The 17,588-nt window shown below is 33.3% G+C and overlaps 1 protein-coding gene across 5 annotated transcripts in view; it reads left to right on the top strand.

Annotated features, from left to right (window-relative positions):
- Nbea (neurobeachin) overlaps positions 1-17,588 on the top strand; it is a 496,782-nt gene that overhangs the window by 175,561 nt on the left and 303,633 nt on the right. For all 5 annotated transcript variants that reach the window (XM_090342258.1, XM_090342251.1, XM_090342252.1 and 2 more), the window contains one exon: positions 5,236-5,363. In XM_090342258.1, the coding sequence (XP_090198384.1) occupies positions 5,236-5,363 (128 nt within the window). The remainder of the gene's footprint in view (positions 1-5,235; positions 5,364-17,588) is intronic.

Raw genomic sequence — 17,588 nt, forward strand, 5'->3', positions numbered from 1 at the left:
CAGTTGGTCTTTTTGAAACATTTTTATGTTGCTGAAATTCAGTAAAAATTCACTTAAGAAGCAAGACACATTCTAATGAGTTGACCAGTTTATGTACTCATAAAACCACATAATATAAAAATATGATATGAATCCATCACCCTAGATACTACTATCATGTCTCAGTTTTCATTTACACTTATGGTCTAGGTAAACACACATTTTTTTTTAACAATTTAACAAAGATTTTTTTTTGCCAGTCCTGGGGCTAGAACTCAGGGTATGAACACTGCCCTGGGGCTTTCTCAGGGCTAGAGCTCTACCACTTAAGCCACAACACCACTTTCGGCTTTTTTTTATGTATGTTGTACCAAGGAATTGATCCCGGGTCTTTATGTATGCTAGCAAGAACTCCACCCAAGATTTTATTTTCAAAAATTTCACATTATGCAATGGCACATTTTATATTGTTTATATATTATGCAAGTTTGCTTTAAATTTTGCATTATTTCCCTATCTAATTGTATATGGCATCCACCTTTTCAACTATTAATTCTTAACAGTAGTTACTTGTTTAAAAAGTGGACATTGCATGCAAGATGGCAGTGACTTACAATAACATTTGTTTATAGTGGGCCTATGTCTACTTCTGCTGTTCTCTAGTGTCAAGGGTTGAAACATTCTAGCCAAGCTTCAAGCAGGGATTGTTTTCTTTTTGATTCAATAGGCTGCTAATACTTCTTGTGCTTAAAGGCATTGTCCTGAGTTCATATGGTTCCTTATTTTCTTGGTTCAGTCTCAGTTTGACTTATGTGCTATTCTGGTTCTTAAAATTGGGTGCTTAATTACTTGGAAACAATGAGGTTTCAAGATGTTTTCCTGTCTGTCCCAAGGCAGAAAAATAATAATATTCCTTCTTCTTTAAATAGACATTCCCCGGTCTTCTGAAAATGATAGGGTCTGCTGTCTTTCTTCAGGTCCTTGAGGCTTATAGTTCAGTTAAGGAGACTGGGAGAAGGATGGAGGCAATGCCTTCTGCCTTTTCTCCAGAGTTACTTCTTCCTCTTACCCTATGGAAGTAAAGAAATCTTTTGTGCTATATCCCATTATTAGTGAGGATTTTGAGAAGTCTGCGAATTCCACTGTGTCTTCAACTCTGATAATTTTATATTTTTATAATTCTATATTTCTCATATTACTTCACATTTACTTATAAATTAATTTAAAAGTTTAGATGAAATCTTAGCAGCATATACACTGACGAGCATTTGCTATTTATTCCTGCTAAACAAGGTCCTGTATTCCATTCCTCCTTGGAGATTCCTATTCCTGTCTTTCTTTTGAGTTTCAGACTTCAAGACTAGTGGCTGACACCCTATTTTCTGATGAGTCCTAACAGAGTTATGACTTTGTGGATTATTTGGCTTTTTCTTATAGTTATTGCAAGAGTGACTCAATTATTATTTATTACAAGTAGAAACCCTCTGTTTCTTCTTAGATGTTCAAGTTCTTAATTTATGGTTTTCAACTTATATTTTCAAAACTGTCATATGAACTAAGTACTTTACTAAGAATTCTCCTTTACTACTACCTAAGGAACCAAATTCATAGATAAAGCACGGATGGTTTACAATAGAATGTTCTCCATAGCCTGTTTGGACAGTGTGGGAAAAGAGAGTTATCTTAGGGAAAAGTGATACAATTTTAAGAAAGATCCCAGTGTTGTTTAAGGAATGCTTTAAGGTTGGAAGTATCCAAAGATATGGTATTCTCAGTTGAGTTAAGGGTGTTTTGTTCTTTTTTTTTAAAATTATATTTTGTTGTCGGGGTAATCTATAGAGGAGTTACAATTACATTCATCAGGTACTGGTTGCATTGTTTCTCAAACCTTAATACCCCTTCTCATGTTTTTGTCCCCCTTCCCCTCCCCCTTCCCCTTCCCAGTCATCTTGTTTTCCCCCTTCCCTATTTCAAAGAAACAAATAAATGTATACACAATATACCAAGTTTGTTTTTTTTCTCATGACCAAATGACTTATATTGTAGTATCTGACCTTAGGTAAAGTAGCTTCCTTGAAGGGAAGAATTTAGCTGTGAGACATCATTCCACAGCTTTCCATAGAGCTTTCCAGGGAATGAAAGTGCGATCTGTGAGACTTTAATATCCTGTAAACTACAAGAAAAAGTCATAAGTAGAACCACAGTGGCTCAAGTGGTAGAGTATTCGCCTTGAGTATAAAAGCTCAGGGAAGTGCCCAAACCCCAGAGTTCAGCAATAAACACCAAAAAAAATTTAACTAACTAACTAAATAAATATCAACTGATGTAGTAGTATACAGAAATATCACCTGAGTTCAGTTTTGTATTAATCTTCTCTTGTTGGTGTACAGAATAGCTATTAATTAAACTCTTTTACTGTCATGACTGATACTCTACCACTTGAGCCACTGCTCTACTTCTGGTTCTTTTTGTATACATGTGTGGTTAATTAGAGTCTCAGGGTCTTTCTTTCTAGCCTCGTTTGAAACTGTGATCCTCACATCTCAGCCTCCAGGGTAGAATGCTGGCTTCATAGAATGATTTCAGTGGTGTTCTATCCTTCCTATCTCATTAAAGAGTTTAAGGAATATTAATTGTCTTTTAAAGGTCCTATCAAATTTGTCTGTAAAACCATCAGATTCTGTACTTTTTTTGAATATTAGATCTGTTCTTTTAATTGCATTACTTCTTCTGGATCTGAATACATTACTTCTTTTTTCAGAATTGTAGTTTGAAACTAGGGCATTCATAGGCAAGTGCTCTACCTTTTGAGAACTGCCCTACAAAAAAAGTTAGTAAATTTAAAAAAGTATAGTTAAGATATGAGTTTTCATGAATCCAGAATTGTTCTGAAAAGTAATTTTTATTCCTTTTGTTAATTTCAAACAAAAATAAATATTCATGCTTCTAATAATTAGGTAGAGTTTTCTTATAGGCTCACTCTTGGCAGTTTTTACTTATCATTTCTTCATAGAGAGGATTCATTTAGCTGGTAAGTCACAAGACAGGATCATGGAAGCAGTAAAAGAAGTTTTATTTGTGTTTATTAAAGTCAGAGGAAATTTACTGTGCTGATGGTTAGTCTGTGACTTCAGGCAACTGGAGATATTTTTTAGGGAGCAAGGGATATTGATTTCCTTTTGTGCTAGCCTTAAAATTAATTTAAATTAAAATAATTTTTAATTTAAATAATTCCATTTTAAAGCAGTCAGTCTCAAAGTCTATTCGGATCAGCATTATCAGTGTCAGAGAATTTGTTGGAAGTACACGGTCTCATTGTACTCCTAGCTCTGCTGAATCAGAATTGGAGGAAGGGTAAGAGGGGAACACTAATATTTTTCATCAGTCCTTCTAACCTTGGTTTTAAAGTAGGTGATTGCCTTAGGAATAACAATGTGCAATAGATACTACAAACTTGGGTCTTCAGTCTGCCTATCCCCTTTCCACTCATTTTATTTTTCTTGTCAGATGTCTGTTCAGAGCATTTTCTTCAAGTGTTTGTAGAAGTGTGCAAGCCCCAGTTTATTCCATGTTGGCTTCTTTCTCTAATGTTGTTGAGCCAATTAAGAGTAGACAAAGTTGGGCCGGGAATTTGACCTAGTGGTAGATACTTGCCTATCATGCACGAAGACCCAGGTTCAATTCCTTGGTACCACATACATAGAAAAAATGCCAGAAGTGGTACTGTGACTTAAATGGTAGAGCTCTAGCTTTGAGAAAACCTAAGGACAAAGCTCAGGCCCTGAGCCCAAACCCAGGACTGGCAAAAAAAAGTGTAGACAAAGTTAAATAGAAGTTCTGGTAGCAAGCTTGCTGTTTCCAATTTAAGGAATTCAGATTACTCCTTAATTCCAATGAAGTTCTTAAATAAAGCCCATGCCAAAGTACAGTTTTAAATGTTAGTAATATATTACAAATTATTCCATAGTTAGATACTTTCTTGTTTTATTTTTAAGAGTTTCCTTAGATCTAGATGTGGAAAAATATATTTTGAAACATTGATATCTTAATATTCTTGTCTTTTGTGCAGAAGAAGCTCTAAACTATTGGCCTCACATCTTCCATAACTGATAAAAACTAACATTGATCTCTCTGTGTGTACTAGATATTTTCCCACGAACTTTACATGGCATAGTGTTTTTAATCCTCAGGGAGCTCTCAGTACCCTAACATTGCAGACGTAGAAAGTCTAATGTACCCACAATTATCTAGCTTGCATCTAGTAGAGCAAGAATTCCAGGCAATTTTTTCTCTAAAGAACACATCCTTGTTGTTGTTGTTGTTGTTTGTTGTTGTTGTTTCTGTTTCCAACGGTCAGTACTGGGGCTTGAACTCAGAATTTTTGTTCCCATTGCCCTCTTGCTCATGCTGTTGTTCTATCATATGAGCCACAACTCTAGTCTGGCAATTTTGCTGGAGTTTTTTAGAGATGAAGTTCTCATGAAACCAGGATACTTCAGGATACTGCTGCCTGGGCTAGCTTGGAATCATGATCTTCTAAGCATCAGTCTCTTGAGTAGCTAGAATTACAGGCATGGGCCACTGACCTATGACCTGAGTAACATATTTCTGAGAGAGAGAGAGATCGGTAATCAAATTATATATTCACCTAAGTAGAATGTTTTCTTCCCCCATTTTTAAATATCCCATTAAACTATTACGAGTACCACAGAGTATTCATGTAAAATCAGTAACTTAAAATTCAATACTGATCAATATACATAATGCAGAAAATTATAAAAGAAAGTATATGTGCTTATAAAACACAAAATGCTTACTTTTGCAAAGCAATTTGACCAAATTCTAGTTACTTCCTTAGCTGTTCAGTTTTTTAGGAATTCCTTCTTGAGAACAAGAGTTAAATTTCTTGCAATTTGAGTATAACCATATATATTAATATAGGTGCTCACATTTTTAGGGGGTAAACATATGAGATATGTAAAAAACTTTCTTTCAACTTACAAAACTATGAATATACTCTGACACTTTGAGATGGCACAACTCTCGTTCCTTTTTATAGCATAGTCATCCTAATCTGGAATCTTTTGAGTAGCCTTATGACTTTGAAACTGTACATTGTCCCTTCTGTAGGGAAACTTTATTATTCCATGGGCTAGATCTGGAGGTTAATAAATGGTGACGATTTAAACTTAGAAGTTAAGTTTAACATTTTATATTGAATTATATTTATTAGTCTTTATGTCTTAATTTCAACAGCATCACTGCAAAACTTGAAAGAGCTTTAGAAAAAGTTGCTCCTCTTCTTCGTGAAATTTTTGTAGACTTTGCCCCATTCCTATCTCGTACACTTCTTGGCAGTCATGGACAAGAGCTTTTGATAGAAGGTATGATTTCTCTATTTTAATTATTTTAGTTTTCTATAATGTATCATTAATCATAGCATAAGTTTTGCTTCTAGAAGAATATATACAGAGAGACAAAATAATGTAAAGATAACGCATCCACAAATTCTAGTAAAAATTTAAATATTGTTTCTCTTTGATCGTTTTTAAATGACATTTTTGCTGCGACAGTATTTGAAAACAAATAACTGTATAAAGTCGTGGAATGGAAAGTTCTGGCTTCTGTTTTCTTTCTTATCAGGGCTACTACTATCCTCCTTTTAGGATAGTGTGTTACTAAACAATGTTCTCTAAAACTTCCTTTTGAATCTGAGAGTCATGCTTCTTTATATAACTTTTCGTATTCATGTAGCACTTTTAATTGAGAGTTAAAGTGAATAGAAAAACTGAGCTGGAAATTGGTGGAGTCCTAGCTTCTGCCTAACAGCTTAAGCAGTTTGAGGCAAAGGAGAGAAATTTATTGTGGTGAAGATTCAATTCATGCAACTGTATCAAGAGAGTAGCTTTGAAAATTGTAGCTAACCAAAATTTTATTTCTTTTTTTAAAAAGTTTAATTTTATGACTTCTGTGGGCTTCAGAAAGGGGAAATCAATAGTAAGATGATCCAGTAGGTAAATGGTGGCTTTACAGTTAGCTGCCATAAGGTACTACTTTGGATTTTACCTTGATTTACTAGGGAAGTAAGAATGTTCTGTATCTGTTTTGTCATTTTGTGTCTACTGCTTCTGCACGGTGTTTTTCTGATGTAAAATAGTGATAAATAACAGCCTATGGCTCCACTGCCTTGCTCTGTGCCTTTATGAATTACTCTGCTGCTTGGTACTTTAGTTTCATTTCTGTACAGTGGAATCACTGACAGCATGGAAAGAATTAAATTGCATAATGAATTTTGTATACTGTTCTGTGAGCAAAGGCTCCTAAGTGACAATATTGAAGAGGAAAATTGTGGCTTGAGCAGAAGGAACTGGAAAGGGCAACCAAGAGAGGTACCTGAAGGAGTACTGAGTTTCAAAAAGAGTAGAATTTCTTTATGGGTATTACTATTGTTGCTGTTATTTTTATTACTTCCATTTACAAAGTGAAGTAGAAAATTCTCCTGAGAACAGTACTGCGAGAAGAATTGCAGTGATTTAAAAATATCTAGTATCAAATTTTACAAGTCCTTAGATTTCACAGTTTTTTTGTTTTGTTTTGTTTTTGTTTTTGTTTTTTAATGTTGGTCATGGGGCCTTGGACTCTCGGCTTGAGAGTGCTGTCCCAGAGCTCTTCAACTCAAGGCTACCACCCTACACCTTGAGCCACAGTGCCACTTCCAGTTTTCTAATGTGTAATTAGAGATAAGAATCTCATGGACTTTAGTGCCTGGGCTGGCTTTGAGCTGAGATCCTCTGATCTCAGACTCTTGAACAGCTAAGGTTAAAGGCATGAGCCACTGTACCTGGTAGGTTGACCACAGGTTGTGCCCATAATTTAAATATCTTTGTTCCACATGTCTAGGACTTAACAAAAATGGCTGTTCATAGATTTATTCAGAAAATACGAATTATTTGCATGCTTAATACCAAAAGTTAAAAGCTTTAACTCTACTTCTAGGAACAGAGTAAAAATGAATAGCTACAAGTCAATAAATATAAATATCTATAGATGCGTATATGTATGCATACATATAATAAAACAATACACAAGATATAGTTATGAGACTCCTTTGAGCATGTAAGCCTCTGATAGACTCAAAGTAACTGTTAATTCCTGGTCTTATTCCTGCCTATTACTAAAGCCTCTTCTTCATCACATTTATGAAAGCTTAGTTTGTGTTTTCTTGGTTCTCCTTGATTACTGTACCACCTCACTATGTTTTCAGAATTCCAGACCTACCTCATATAAATATTTCCAACCAAATACTAAACTAATACCTTGAACTTTATGCAAAATATACTTATTCTTTTCAGATAGCTTTTTATTCCAAAATTTATCTACTTGTTATTAAAATCACCATTAATGTAAATAATATTTTTAATATTTAGCATTCAGTTTTGATGTTTATAATGATTTGATGAGAAATAATTTAGAGCCTAGATCCATAAAAAGCCATACAACATGAAATAAATATTAAGATAGATAAATGGAGTCCTTGAAAGTTATATATTCCAAAAACACCAGATTTTTACAGAGTAATTTTTTTACTTTCTTTTGTTTCTATTCTTTTCATTTCCTTATAGTTACATGTTATTTATACTTTAATACAAAACACTGTTATTTATATTTTAATACTTTCCTGACATGATTTTTACAATTCAAAAATTTTTAATAAACATTAATTGAAAAACAATTCATAACTATTTCCTCTTATTTTATTCATTTCTGTTTTTTCTAAAATTGACAGAAATCCATAAACTGTACAAGGATAAAAATAAAATTTAGAATAGTTACTGTAGTAGTAACAATATCAGGAATGGGTCTCACATTATTTCTAAAACTAAGTCACAAATTGTTTACTGAGTTGTCTTGATTCGAAAGAAGGGGAAGAATTAGGTAAAGTTGTAAGACTTACATTACTAGTTCCTAAAACGTCTATGATGATGTTCTTTGGAATTACTCTCAGAAAAATTTTAATGATTGTATATTGGTCAGTCAGAATACCCATGTGTAACCTCCTTTGCAGAATTTTCCATTATTAGGCATCTCAGCTTTAGAATTCTTTCACAAAACAGAAAAGATAAAGAAAATGATTGAATACCTAAGAACTATGTTTAGGACCTCTCTATGTTTACCTCATCTATTGTAGATTGAATTGAAACAGTATTAACAGTAAATCTCCACTGATAGATAATACTACATAAAGCTAAATATGGATAATTTAGAAAGTCAGTAGGCTAGAAATTAGATACTGAAACAAGTAATATTGTTAATTTATTATGGGATTGTCTAGCTCAGAACAATTTTATGATTTTTTATACTCAAATGATTTTAATACATCCAGTTTTAATGCTATATAGGTACAATATTCATGTCATTCTGAGCTGATACTTAAAATGTCATTTTTAAAAATGTTTATCACATGGTAGGGGTTTTTTTTGTTGTTTTTTGGGGGTTTTTTTGCCAGTGCTCAGGGCCTGAGCACTCTCCGTGGACTTTCTCAAGGCTAGAGCTCTACCACTTGAGCCTCAGCACCATTTCCGGCTTTTTTCTATGTATGTGGTACCGAGGAATTGAACCCAGGTCTTCGTGCATGCTAGGCAAGCACGCTAACACTAGGCCAAACTCCTGGCCCACATGGTAGGTTTTTAAATTGTGAGTTTTCCTTTCAAATGCCATTAGTTAGCAAAATGAAATGTTGGCAATTTTAAGCTATTTACTAGTCTATGCAGTCCAAATATATAGAAATTATTTCTGTATAACAAAATGGCATTTAGTAATTTAGTATCACTCAGAATTTGGTCATAATCTCCTTTACATTTGGCAGCTCAGTATCTTTTTGTAATAGAAGATATTCCTTGAACGTGTAAGCAATTTGGATATCGTCACATTTCTTTCTTTATGTATAACTCTTTTTTTTTTTTTTTTGCCAGTTGTGGGGTTTGAACTCTGGGCCTGTATGCTGTCCCTGAGCTCTTCAGCTCCTACCTCTGGAGTCACAGTGCCACTTTCAGTTTTCTAGTATCTAATTGGAGATGAGTCTCATGAGTGCCAGGCTGGTTTTGAACCTCAATCCTCAAATCTCAGCCTCCTGAGTAGCTAGGATTACAGGAATTAGCCACTGGGCCTGGCTAGTTGTTTATGTATAATTCTTATTCCTGATCAGCATCCTCTTTCTTTTTTCTCACTACAAATTTATACTCATCCTTGAGTCTTGTTTCAAGGTCAGAAAGCCAAATTAATGTCTTCTGTTCTATGCATCTGCAGTATTTTACTCATCTATAAAATTTTTCTCCACATGTACATAGAGAATACATTATTATTGCATTGCTTTGTATAATTTACATATTATTATGTAACAAATATTCAGTATTTCCCCTATACTTGGATACAACATTATATTTTACTGACTATTGTTGGTAAATTTTGAAGACAGGCAAAGATTGATATAATTTTATGTTCCACCATACAAATTTCAAATGCTGAGTAGCTGTTCATAGCCAAGAGTTTGCTAGTACATGCATCTCAAGTTCATTCTGTATAGTTATTTGCCTTTCTTGTTGGTGGGAGTGCAAACTCGTTCAACCACTATGGAAAGCAGTGTGGCAGTGCCTCAGTAAACATAGAACTCCCCTGTGACCCAGCAATTCCACTACTTGGCATTTACCCAACCATCCAGAAACCAGGACATACTAAATCCACTTGCACAACAATGTTCATTGCAGCACTATTCACCATAGCAAAGATATGGAACCAACCGAGATGTCCCTCAGTTGATGAGTGGATCAACAAGTTGTGGTATTTGTACACAATGGAATTCTTTGCTGCTGTCAGAAAGAATGACATCGCCCCATTTGTTAGGAAATGGAAAGACTTAGAAAAAAATCATATTAAGTGAAGAAAGCCAGACTCAAAGGAACTTAGGCTCAATGGTTTCCCTCATTCGTCATAATCAGTAGAAACCTTGGGCTCTACTAGCAGAGATCTGCAATAGAGCAAAATCTTGATACGTAAGGCCATATAATGTGAAGCTAATTGAAAGGACCTCCAGGATATTGAAACAAAAGCCATATAATGAATGATTGTTGTCCTTAATGTACTATGTTGTCTCTCATCTCCTTTGCTGTCCCTTGGTTATCTCATATTGGTATAGTATCTCACTTTGTTATCTGATATATTGAATTTCTTTGTATTTGGATATTTGAAATTTGATAGGGAAGGGGGGAAAACCAAGACCGGTGGGGTGTGTGGGGGGGGAGGGAAATGGGTACCAAGACATGTGAAAGGGTATCAATGTATGTGAATTAATGCACCTTCTATCTGGCAAATATCATGTAACCCTTTTACTAATTACAATAAAAAATATGGAAAAGGAAAAAAAAAACAAAAAAAACAACAATGTGTACCCTTACCTCTTCTTCAGTTTACCCCATCTGGGGTCAAATCCAATACCTAGAATGTGCTCTACTACTAAGCCATATCTTCATATTCCACATTTTCACGCATGAATATTTACTCTTGTTTTCCACTTGCTATCGCTATGTTGTAATGTTACCAGCTTTTACTCTGGAGAAAAAAAGCTTCCAAAACATGTAGAACTCAGGATATTTTCATAATAAACACACAGTTATCCCTTTTATTATATATTACTGATTGAAAAATAGTATTTATGATTAATAAGTCATATGGCTTTTGACTTCCCCATACTTATGTGTATGGCAGCAAAATTGAATTTAACTAACTAAAGATACTGAGAAAGGGCTCTTCATCTAATCATTATTCTAACTTCACTAATCATAAAATATATTTATTTTGCTTCTTTATATGATGATTTCATTCAGTTTTCCTTAATATAAAAAAGATTTTGTAGAATGACCAGTAAGATTTTTGTTTATAGCATTTAACATATGTGCTATACAAAATTGTTAGATTTTTGTGGCTTTCTAAAGCAATGAAGAATGTACCCAAGAGAATATGTGGCACCTCTCTGAAACAGTGGAGAGGAGCTTACTGAAGAATTTGAATCTATGGCCATTTGTCAGATGAGTGCTAAATTCCAGGAAACAGAAATTGAATATTTCGATATATAAGACTAAATTATCATTAGTCATAAAGAAATAAATATCCTTAGTTTAATCAGTAGAGATAGTATATTTAGGGGTGTGTATGTTTGCACACTTCCCATTTGAATGTTCCATCGTGGAATAGTGTAGTCTTGTAGTCTTGCAAAACTGTTTTTATACTGTGAGCATTATTTTTTAAAATTTTATTGTCAGGGTAATGCATAGAAAGATTACAGTAACATTCATCAGATAGTGGGTGCATTACCTCTCAAATATTGATACCCCTTCTCATGTTTTTGTCCCCATGTCCCTCCCAATCATTGCTGTTTCCCCCCTTCCCTTCCCTATTTCAAATAAACAAATAAACCTATATGCAATATGGGTACTGTATACCAGATACAGTAGCCACATAAGATTAACCATAAGGGGAAAAAAGGAGAAAAGTAATATCATAGTACATTAACAACAACAATCACAAAGATAAACCTCTTTTTTCCATATCCTAGAACTCATTTCATTTAGCCTCATCCTATAGGACCTAATATGCAAAGCTTTTGAGATATTGTGATCCTCTACTAGATGTGAGCATTATTTGTTCCAGTTTGGGGCTCTGCAAAAATATTCAAGTTAAGTTAATTATCATGAGTTTAGAGCAAAAAGAGGTTTTCACTTATTTTTTTATTTTTATATTTTGCCAGTTCTGGGGCTTGAACCCAGGGCCTGGGCTTTTAGAAATGTTTTTGCTCAAAGCTAGCACTCTATCACTTGAGCCATAGCACCACTCCAGGCTTTTTCTATGTATTTGGTACTGAGGAATCAAACTCAGGGCTTCATGCATATTAGCCTCCTGCTTCTCCAGTGTGTATCTACTTAATCTTTTCACTTATCTGTAAAACTAACTTCTTTCACTTAGTCATCAGACAATGGCCCACCCTATGACTTTAGCTCTGAATATGAATGTTCTTTGACTCAACATGCCTTTTATCATCTGACTGTAATGACCAAGAAAGATGTCTAATGTGAAAATCAACTTAACTCTAGTGAGTTGGTACCTTGTATGAACTTGGATAGCATTGTTGAATGCTACCCTTTTCAGGAGCTATATATAAGGTGAAATATTTTTAAATTAGTTGTAGCAATATAGGAAATTTCAGGTAGTGCCATGAATACATGTAATACTTAAAGGCTCTTTAGAATTTCCAAGAAGAATCAAACATTTCTTTAAAGTGTAAAAATACAGTGTGAAACATTACATTATTATTATAAGGAAATTACCCTACTTGAGATGTCTTTAACGTGCCACGCACCATTCATAGTAGCAGTATGGATAGTTAGAAAGTCTTATATATGTTTATATATTTATCTTATCAAAATTATGTATCAAAAGATAATTTTAGAATTAACATTGTTAAATTGTATTACTGAACAATACAATGCAGCAAATTTAAACTATATGGCAAGGTAGCATAATTTCTAAATAGAGATGATTTTTTTTCAAATAAAGACATTAAACAATAGAAGCTAAAATAACTGAGTAAAACAAATGAGTATTCTCTGTCTGGCTATTATAAATGTCACCTCTCTGTTCATTGAAAGAAAAAAATAAATCAAAAAAATCCCAAATGAGTATTCAGTGAAACAATAAAAGCTAATATAACAGCTAAGAACTACAATGGATATTCAATAGAAGCTAAATCATAGGAATAATAGAAGCAAAAATAATAATTGAGAACAAATTGGTATTCATAAGTCTAGGTACAAAAGCTCCTATTAAACCCCACTGTGCTTGAGTGGAAATAATCTGGTTATCACTTCATGATACATATAGCATGGTCAAATGCATGGGAGATTGGTGGTAAACAGGCAAGCATCTGAGAAATCTGGGCTACGAATAATCACTGGAAACTCAGGAAATTCCATGAGCCTCTCTACTTAACCACAAACAAGCCAGAAGTGAGGTTGTAGCTCAAGTTGGTAGAGTGTTAGCCTGAAGTCCAAGAACAGCACCCAAGCTCTGCATTTTAGCCAAATGACCAGCATCAAAAATAAATAAGGAAAAGTTGTTTCCTACATTTTATATATCCCACATGGCTACTTGTCACTGCATGAGCAAAGTAGACAATTTTACATATCCAAATAATAAAAAACATATTGAATGACGGTTGTCATGTAAAAGGAAAGTGTTCCAATTATTTCTTACATGCATAATTATTCATAATCAAAACAGTTCACTTATATATGAAATGAGCTAGATAAACAGTAATTATAAATTTTATGTTTTATAATTTTCAATCACAAGTAACTTTCACGAAAGTTAATACTTAATATCTTCTAAAAATACTTGGCATATAATTCAAATTGTGATTTACACTTTTAGCATTTCTTTGTTCCCCAATGTTCCACAAGTCCAGAACTAATTTAAAACAAGGTCTTTATTATATGTTCTGCTTTGGTGTATGTCGTCTTGTTCTTGTAATCCTTTGAAAATGTAAAATATTAGGCCAGGATTCTGGCCTAATGGTAGAATGATGCATACCTAGGATGCACTAAGCCTGGGGTTTAATTCCTTGGTACCATGTACATAGAAAAATAACAAGAACAAGAAATAAATTTCATTTTAATACCAAACTTAACTAGCATAACATAAGCTATCTAAAATTAACTGTTATGTTACTAAGAACTGACTATTATAGACGACAAAAACATAAACATTTGTTTACTTCTTTGGATAAATTTTTATTAGTTTATCACAAGAAATTATTTCCTTATTTTTGACATAATATCTGTCTAAGGATAAATGTGCAAGTATATATAATTTGTTTAAAGGTATACATTTAAAAGACTTATAAAAACAAAGACAATACTTAACAATATATTGTATTACTGAAAAATGGTTAGACTGAAAGTGTTTCTCCCAACAAAATTGTAAACATGCAATGTAATGCATGTTGTATTTTGGTAGTTTTATTCATTATACGTTTAGCTACAAAAAATCCAATTATATGCAATACATACATAATATATCAACTTAGAAAATTAAGGGGAACTCTTCTAAAAGAGTTACATACTTTAGAACTTTCATATATGGCAATGATATCTTGAATATGACACCAAAGGCACAGGCAACCAATAATAGCCATATTGTTCTTAATTAAGATTAAACATTTTGTGGTTAAAAAAAAACTATTGCCAGAGTAAAATGGGAACTTACAGAAAAGGAAAAAAATATTTGCAAATTATATATTTCCTAAAAGATTATTTAGAATTTATAAGGAACTACTACAACTCAAAAAAATACAAACAACTAAGTAATAATGATCTAGATACTTGAGTAGACATTCCTACAGAGAAGATATAAGAATGGCACAGAAGCACTTGAGAAAATACTCAACAGTCCTAATCATTAGGGACATGCAAAGCAAAATCACTGAGTGCTGTCATTTGGCAGACATTACGATGGATAACAACAAAAGATCAGGAGGCAACAAATAATAGAGGATATGAAAAATTGAAACACCATGTCTTATAATAAGTGATAAGATAAAAGGGTATGACTAATGTAAAATGTAGTTCCTGAAAAATTAAAAATAGTATATGGTCTAGCAATTTAGCATTGTATTTAGAGCAAGATCTCAAATACGTCTATTTATACACTTGCACAGTTGCATTATACATAGTAGCTGACATGGAGAGAAAATTCAAGTTCCATTGATAGGTAAATAGATAGGAAAATGTGGTATCTGTATACAGTGGGATATTCAGTCCAAGAAAGTGTGACATGATAAAAAATACACTGAATCTTGAAAGCAATACTCTTAAGTTTAATACATCAGTCATAAAAGACAGACTGTATGACTCTATTTACATATGGTAGTTGGAGAAAAGTCAAAAAGGCAGAATGAAGGCAGGATCTCAAAGGAGAGAGTAATTATTATTCAATAAGTATGAAGTTTGATTTTTATGACACTAAGAATTACAGAGATGAATGGCGTCATGATTGTACAAGATTATCAACTTCTTACCACTGATAAACACTTAAAAGTGCTTCACATGGTAAATTTCAGGCTGTATTTATTGTACTACAATAAAAAATGAGAATATTAATTTGGAATTGAATACATTTTATTAAAAACAGACTATAGCAATATAAAATTCAACATAGCCCTGTTCTGTTTTAATGTCAGCAGAACAGAATGATTTTTGGAAGTTATTTTGCCTCCTGTACACCATAAATTTTATGTATTCATTTCCAGTATTTTAATGCTAATAAATACACATTCATGTCAACCAAATAAAAAGTTGGTTTAATATACCATAATTTATACATAATATATTTTGAAAAACTTACTAAAAGGCTAGAAATATAGCTCATTGGTAGAACATGAGGCTCTGGAATCAATTACTAGAACACTATCAGGAGAAACACATGGTTTAAAGATATTCAAAAACTATACAAGCCAGAAAAATAATGAAAGTCTGTCAATTGCTGAGTTCTTAAAATATTTCTCAAAAGTAGGTGGAGAATAAAGACCTTTATAGGCATTAGAAGCTGGCAAAGTTTATTTCCATTAGATTTATATTATAAAAACTAGTAACCAAAAGTGCGTGTTAAAATTCACCGCCCATTCAGTATAAAAAAATTAGGAAAACAGACCTCCTGAATTCAAACCTCAGCCCCAAATATCTTTGAAACAAATAACAACTAATATAAAACTTCACTGTGAATCATCAGGTAAGACTGGGAGGAGGATGTGAGTTTCACCATTCAGCACCTTCATCACAGGCTTTAACTAGTAAAGCACAAAAGACCTACAAATTAGAGAAGCGAAAATAAAACCTTAATTTTAGGTGAGACTATGTAAGAGATACTAAAAATTTACCATATAGTTCTGGTTTATTGTACAAAATGGTTAAGCCTCTTGGAAAAATAATTTGATATTGTTTCACAAAATAAAACTTGTACTTAAAAGTTAGCTCAACATGGGACTGGGAGTTTGGCCTAGTGGTACAGTGCTTTCCTAGCATGCACAAAGACCCGGGTTCAATTCCTCAGTACCACATACATAGAAAAGAGCCGAGAGTGGTGCTGAGGCTCAAGTAATAGATAGAACACTGGCCTTAAGAAAGTCCCAGGACAGCACTCAGGCTCTGAGCTCAAGCCCAGCATGGCAAAAAAAAAAAAAAAATTTAAAAGCCCAACTTCACTTATCTTACTGTTTAAGACATCTCTGTAAATGTTTTGATAAATTTCATAGTAATCACAAGTACAAGCACATCTACAAGCAACTGTGCACTATATTTTTCAAAACACAACTGTACAAGTGCTGGGATATCCCAGTGATAGATTATAACTCACATTTAGCAAATAAAAATTGAAAGCTACTAATACTCAGAATGCATAAATCTCAGAACTTCTGAGAATACTAAGGCAGGCTCAGAAAGTTTATATTAGATGATTTCATTCTTGTCACCAAACAATTCTTGCCATGTTCCAAATAAAACTGTTTGTGTAGATGTGAGACAGTTTGTTACCTGAGAGTAAAAGTTTAGACAGGCTTGATAATGAGCATGCACTAGGAATTTTTTTTAAATTTTATTGTCTGGATAATACATAGAGGGATTACAGTTACATTTATCAAGTAGTAGCATTACTTCTCACACATTGATGCACCTTCTCATGTTTTTGTCCCCGTTTCCCTCATCACCCCTCCCAATGATCTTGTTTTCCCCCCTTCCCTTCCCCATTTCAAATAAATAAACCTATATACAATATACCAGGCAACAAAGTCAGATACAATAACAACATGAGATTAACCATAAAGGGGAAAAATCGACAAGAGAAATAACATACTACATTAAGAATAACAATCACACAAGATAAACCTCTTATTTCCATATCCTGAGTTGTACTAGGACAATTTTAGGTTGATGACTTTAGTGGTGGTTATATGCATATGTAAATTTCTCCTGCAGAGATGATTGCATCCAGAAGGGTCACTTTGTATTTTATGCAAGCTATAATTCAATATAATAGATTAAAAATAAGAAAAGTAATTTTTGAGTATAGGGATATACATTCACTCTTCATAGATGAAGTAGATAAAAATGAGAGTTTCAAGATAAATTTTTTCTTTAGAGAGTGATTTCAGAGGAGTAGTGAAACAATTGTAGAGTAGTGGGATAGAATAATATTGGGGCATTTGTTGGAGAAATCTCACAGTGAAATAAGAGAGAAAATTAGAAGTTTCACTGTTATTCAAAATTCTCGGAGAAGGGAAATCTATGTTTGGTAGGAAATAGGAAAAACTACCATTGGAGATGAAAATATTTGATAGGAATAAAAGAAACAATGAAGTTAAGGCAGTTCAGAAGGGATTAGTCAGGTGTTTCTAAGGCCAATAGAGAATTTATAGACTAGAAAAGAGTTTAGGAAATCATGTGTCCATTATTTTTACTCTTATGTTCCTTCGGGGATATCATCATTTAGTTAATTCTGGGTTCTAAACA

Source organism: Megascapheus bottae, chromosome 11 (genome assembly GCF_031878675.1).
Source record: "Megascapheus bottae isolate mThoBot1 chromosome 11, mThoBot2.hap1, whole genome shotgun sequence".
Classification (NCBI taxonomy): Eukaryota; Metazoa; Chordata; class Mammalia; order Rodentia; family Geomyidae; genus Megascapheus; species Megascapheus bottae.